General features: G+C 57.7%; 1 protein-coding gene across 1 annotated transcript; it reads right to left on the bottom strand.

The window, feature by feature from the left end:
• Nucleotides 1-3,099: 3,099 nt before the first annotated feature.
• LOC109783213 (cation/H(+) antiporter 2-like) lies at nucleotides 3,100-5,959 on the bottom strand. The gene is made up of 4 exons (XM_073497894.1): nucleotides 5,933-5,959; nucleotides 5,596-5,725; nucleotides 4,462-5,525; nucleotides 3,100-4,359 (listed from the first exon to the last, which is right to left on the bottom strand). The coding sequence occupies exons 1-4, from the start codon at nucleotides 5,957-5,959 to the stop codon at nucleotides 3,100-3,102; spliced, it is 2,481 nt and encodes an 826-aa protein (XP_073353995.1).
• Between the last annotated feature and the right edge of the window lie 274 nt (nucleotides 5,960-6,233).

Genomic DNA, 6,233 nt, shown 5'->3' on the forward strand with positions numbered 1-6,233 from the left:
GAGAGAGAGAGAGCTAACAACACACGGCTCACAAACAACAGTATGTCATTCAGATGGAAGTAGCTCGTGAGTACATGACTGGTTTTTGCCGGATAATCCTGCAACTAACCTTGAAGGACGAACAGCGCAGCGGCCTGGTGTACATGCTGCTGTTCGTACTCTTGTTGACGGAGAGCACATACACTCGGTGATGGCGCCTGCGGCGAACTGCAAGTGGGCCTTGAAAGCGTGTTGCCCGCATGCGGAGGCGTTGCCGGTCTTGTCGTGACTTGCTGGTACTACAGTGTAGCGTCGTCGAGATGGGCCAGAAGGGGTGAAGCATGCATGACTGCACCGCGGCATACCTCGTCCCCGGGAGGACAAACACGGGCACGCAGGCCCGTCCCTGTCCATCTCCCACCGACTTGCCTCCCACTCATTGCGCTCTTTGCGTGGTCAAAGGGCAGACGACGCCTGTCCTGCCACGCATAAGAGCTCCTTGGCCGCCGACCGCCGACCACGCATGTTACATGTCCAACACACCGCGCCCGATGAAAGGAGGAAGGAGCCGACAGGGAGAGGAGGGCACCATTTCAGGCAGCAGCTGGCCAGCTAGCAGAAGAAGAATCACAGGCGCTCCGATGGAGGTAAGGCTACGGGTCGCCACGACCGCAGTCCTCTGGCTGGCACTGTCCGTCAGACCTCTCAGACGTTTCCTTCTTCTTCTTTCTCTTTGCTACTATCCACCAACTGAGAGAGAAATCGAGCACGGAGGTGATAGAGCCTGATCGACAACCTCACCGTGCAAACAAAAACTGTAATTGAGAGGCGCCATCTCTACACTCTTCCCTGTCCCTTTCCCTCCTCCGCGGCTCCCGCCTCCAACTTCAACCACCGCTGGCATTCACCTGCCGATTGGATGCGTCCTGGCGGCGACCATCAACATCGGCGTCGGGCACGCAACAGGGATAGTGACGAGGACATCAATACCATTGTTACACCCACAGCCCCTGCTACTATACATACTGGACCAATTACTAGAGCTCGCGCACGCCAGTTAAATTACCAGCTACTTTCGTTTCTTGGTAATGATTCTAATGTTCATGAGAATATGATGCTGCCTAAATTGGATACATTTGTTTTGCTTACAAATGAAGGGCCTAGCTTGGAGAAGGATGAACATTGGAGCAAGAACAAGCATGGAGTTGATCGCATGCGCAGAGGAAACAAGAACGGAGTTCCGGTGATGATTTTAGGACTTGGAAGCCACCATAATGAGTGCATGAAGCCTTGGACGAAATATACAAGATGCCACTTCATAAATTTCGTCCAGATGCTATTCTAGGTGCTGCGTCACCTTATTCCGGTGATGATTTCGAAATACTTGAATATAGGCTGTTTTTAGAGTCCGTATGTGTGGGGAAACAAGAGTTAAGGTTGGTTTCGGACCCCTCCTCCAAGGGCCATGAAATTTCCCCCTCTTCCTCCATATATACAGCCCTTAGGGCATCGTTTAGACTTTGGGTTTTGTTTAGATTAAAAGTTCGCCATGGCTGCAACTTCGCGTACTTCGTTTGTGTTCAACGACCAGACCAAGACGTCACTGAACCCCATCTTGATCAATAAAGCTTTTCTCTTATATTTGCAATATCCAGATTGCAATCTTAGTTTCTTGCTTGTTCTTCGTTTGCCTGCAGGAAACAGACCTTCGTGGTCAGGTTGATCGTGCTCCGGCGTGGTCAATAACCTCTTGGAGTTGTTTAGCGATTGCTAAGGCGCAACGTCCTCGCACGTTCGCACGATAGCCACCATCTCATCGAAAGACGGGACACCTTTGCCTCTATCAGATAGGTTGCACGTCGTCACCACCATGGGATCGTCGTCGGTGGCATGGTGGCAACCGGGAGTGTGGTGGACGGCAGCGAAGCACGCCGATGCCAGCGCTACGGCAGTGAACGGGATGCGGGCGGCGCACACGGGGGAACCAGGCAGCGGTAGCTCGTCCCAGCCTTCAACGTGGATCTCCAAGAGGAGGTCTTCCACTGCGTCGTGCAGATGGCTGTGGTGGCAGAAATTGGATGGCACCGCAGCGGTGCCTCCAACGATGACGCCGGGGAGGGATCCGATGGCGCGGGGCACCGACAGGCTGGATGGGCTGACCTCCGTAGTCATGGCCTCCGCATGGCTTCCGGGGAGAGGAGGGCCAGATGGGGATGGTGAGAAGATGAGGCGAGAGCCCACCCGGGGTCTTTTATATGCGCAATGGGCGGCGAAGCGGTGGCGGAGATTGGGCTCGAGACTTCTCGACACAAATATCCGAAGAGATTGAGCGAGGCAACATGCATGCACACACGTGTCTACAGGAAAGGAGAGGAAAAAATCAAACAGCCAAACGGCAGTCAATCCCGCATGCAGCACAACCCACCGAAGAAACCTTACGCGACCAAGTCAATGGGCTGGCCCACAGGCTCCCAAAATTGCTAACCGCACCAAAAGAAGCGCTACACACGTTAACTGTACACGGTGAGAACCCAAAATATTACACGTGCCATGTACCTGATTATCAGAGGATCATTTTCAGCCAAATGGGTAAACCTCAAGGCGAAAACATCCTCAGATATAGGGGTTTGGGTATGCATTAAACTATCACATACACATGCTTTAAAAACCTGACTGGCCGATGCTTTTTGCGCCATCGGCGCAACGGGTTATCTAGTTTTATAATTTCATCTCTGAACTGGTGTACCACTAACGGATGGTCTCTTTCAAACTTTCTTTCAGACTTGGCTAAATATAAATACGTTGGTGATTGTGTGCAGAGGTGACTGACTACCGTTAGATGTGGATTGGTAAAGAGTCAAGACACGAAACAATCGGTGCTGATATTTTCACCCAACTACTAGTATTTGACAAGTACAGTACATGATGTGTGTACCTACGTAGTACTAGACTCGGATCTTACATATGCCCACACAGCAATACAACGGTCGTTAGTTTCTGCATCGTCCTAATCGACTCGTCTAAGTATACACAAGCTGCATGTTCTCTGTGACGAATTATATACTGTAGCAACCACTATGTTACGTCCTTACATACGTACGTGCGCCGGCTCTGCAGAGGTCATCGGGGCACCTGCACAAGCACCCTGTGCTGCTGCATGATGAGCACGGAGCCCATCTCCATAGACGTATTGGACGCCAGGATCTCCGCCACGGCGCCCAACTCCCGCCCGGCCTCCGCCCACTCGTCCAGCCCGACCAGCAGCTCCTTGGGCTGCCGCCCGGCCCGCCCCACGATCACCAGCGAGAACATCCCGGCCATGGCGTCCAGCGTCTCCACCACGTCCGCCGGGCTCTCCACCACCTTCTCCACGTACATAGCCATCTCCGTCGCCGCGTAGTTCTCGTAGAACCTCCACATGAACCGCTCGTCCACCTCCGCGTCGTTGAACGGCCGGCTCAGCCCTTCGCACGCCGCGGCCGCGGCCGACCTGGAGGACGACGACGTCACGGTGTCGTACGTGCTGAGCTTCACGAACCGGAACACTGTGAGCCCGATGTTGGGGTTCTCGGCCAGCCGGGAGGCGACGGACACGGCCTCGCGGTCGTCGGCCCCGCCGAGGAACACCGCCGCGATGACGTGCCTCACCGCCCTGTCGCTGCACGGGTGCAGCAGCGTGCTGGTGCTCGTGTCCACGCTGGTGGGGACCTGGAAGCTGGCGCCGCTGCTCCTGTAGGGCCGGTCCATCAGGAGGCCCACGGTGCACGGCGCCTTGGCGAGCACGCCCACGTTCAGCTCGCGCCGCTCCTCCAGCCGGCACGCCATCTTGCCGTCGTACCGCTGCTCCCTGTAGCAGGGGAGGAGGAGCAGGGCGGCGCGCGCCTCCGCGGCGCAGCGGCACACGGCGTCCACGTCCCGGGACGCGCTGCTGCACACCACGTCGATCTGCTGCAAGGCGATGCCCGTCGACCGCAGGTACAGGTCCACCACCGTGTTCATGTCGTTGATGGCCTCGCGTCCGGCGTCATACTCGTCGATGATTGGCGGCAGGTACGGCGTCGTCGGGGACGCCGCCGCGGCCGCCGCAGCGGCACGCTTATGGCCGCCCTCGAACAGGTGGACGACCTGGACCGCCGGCTGCTTGGCCGGCTCCATCACCATCAGCTCCACCAGGCTGAGCAGGGCGGGCATGGAGTGCGCGCTGTGAGAGCACGTCATCATGCGCAGCTCCGCCTCCTCGCGCAACGACTCCAGGGCCTGGTGCGTCATCGCGTACGCCTCTTTCTCCTTGCGCACAAAAACCGCCGCCGCCGGACCAGCCACCAGCGTGCTTGCGAGGTTGCCGATGATCATCGCGTACAGTGCTTGCTCCGCCCACACCTGCGCGACGGTTTCGTAGTTCATGGTTGTGTTTTAGACTTTGTGATAGTTCAAGGCAGTAATATATGTGGACTTCTCTCAAATATGAATATGATTTCGTACCCCTTCTGATTTGGCGAACTGCATGTTCATGGTGTCCACGTGGCCCTTCACGTTGAGCAGCACGCTGAAGCGGAGGGCGTCGCAGAGCGGGATGTTGAGGTACGCGGAGGCCACCGCCGCGCCGATGGCCTTGCCGACAAGGCCGAGCAGCATCATGAGCACGCCGGGCAGGATGATGGCACCAGACATGGTGTTGAAGTTCATCCGCATCCCGATGGTGGCGAAGTAGAAGGGGATCAGCAATCCGTTCACGGGTGGCACGAGGGCGTCCGCGACGGACCGTGCCGCGGGGCCTTCCCTCGGGAACACCAGCCCCAGAGCGAAGCTCGTGGGCAACCCGTCGAAGCCAAGCTTCTGCGGGAAGTTTCCGACGATCCAGATGGCCGAGATCATGAACGCCAGGTCGCGTCTCCTCACATGGTGCTGCCCGACGTTGCGCTGGTTGACGCGTGTTACGGCGGGCCGCACCAGCCATAGGGCGAGCCCCACCCCGGTTAGCGCGACGAAGCCCTGGGAGACGTCCATACTGTTCTCCCTCGCCATCCTCGTGGACCGCAGCACGCCGTCGCCGATGACGCATATGATGTTAGTGCCGATGGCGGCGCTCACGAGGAGCCGCCCGTTCTCGGTCACCGTGAGCTTGAGGTCGTCGGCGATCCGCGCGACCGACAGGGACGACGTGTTTGTCAGCGCCACCATGAGGGTGGCGGCCAGCATCTCGGGCGTCCTCACCGGGGAGTGCATCATGCTCCCGTACATCCCACTCGACACGATGGCCGCGAGGAGGAGGCTCGCCGCCACCGTGGCGTAGGTGAAGGCAACGCAGCGCCGGGCGGTGCTCCGCAGCGACGCGATGTCCGTCTCGAGGCCGACGAGGAACATGTAGAGGATGCGCGTCGCCGCGATGTACCCGTTGTACATGTCCTCCACATTGTCCACGTCGATGTGCACGATGGCGTTGCGGAGCCCCATGCCGCCCACCACCATGCCGGCCTGCACGCACGCGAGATACATACATACATGCCGTTGCCAGCTAGTTAATTGACCCTGCACTGCATATGACGCTCACTCCATTTTCTCAACCACGCCCCGCCCGGAGAAACAGTGTCAGATTGATTGATTACCAGGATCTGCGAGATGGCATTGGGCTGGTTGTACCGCCGGAGCAAGGAGTGGAAGAGGTTGGAGACGAGGATGATGGCGAGCGCCTGGATGACGAGGAGGAACAGCGTGTCCACGGCGATGCCAGGGACCGGCGTCCACACTAGCGGATCAACGTCCTCCGAGCAAAGGGAGACTCTTCCCATCTTCCTCGCCTCGGCAGTAGTCGGCCGCCGTAGTTGGACGGCGCCTGTCGCCCGTATTGTCGCTGCCGAGCTTAGCCCGATCGGCTCCGGTGCGGGCCTCCCTAACGAGTCTCCTTGCGTGCGTGCATGCGCTCGTTGAGGGAGGTGTAGTGGCTGTCAGAGACCTGGGCTATTTTTGGAGGGACGCCCATGGTTTTCATGGCAGTGGCCGGGGGAGGAAGGCGCCCCCGGAATAGGATTGCGTATGTGTTGTAAAATTAGCTAAATCTCATTTGCTCATGCATTCGCCCCATGATCCTGGTGTCGCGGTTTTGTCACGGCAGATGTCCTTAATGTCAGGACTTAGTCGCGAGGCCAATATATCTATGTGGTAGCTTGAGAGGGGTTGAGTGGAATCGAGAGACGCAACAGAAGACAAGGATTTAGACAGCTTCGGGCCCCGGGAAACATCATCCGGTAACAACC

This window comes from Aegilops tauschii, chromosome 4, assembly GCF_002575655.3.
Source record: "Aegilops tauschii subsp. strangulata cultivar AL8/78 chromosome 4, Aet v6.0, whole genome shotgun sequence".
Taxonomy (NCBI): domain Eukaryota; kingdom Viridiplantae; phylum Streptophyta; class Magnoliopsida; order Poales; family Poaceae; genus Aegilops; species Aegilops tauschii.

Coding starts and splice junctions, on each gene's coding strand:
- LOC109783213 (XM_073497894.1), bottom strand. CDS start 5,959: ATGGGCGTCCCTCCAAAAATAGCCCAG. Junction 5,726..5,932: donor TCCCTCCAAAAATAGCCCAG/GTCTCTGACAGC, acceptor TTGATCCGCTAG/TGTGGACGCCGGTCCCTGGC. Junction 4,360..4,461: donor AGTTCGCCAAATCAGAAGGG/GTACGAAATCAT, acceptor ACCGTCGCGCAG/GTGTGGGCGGAGCAAGCACT.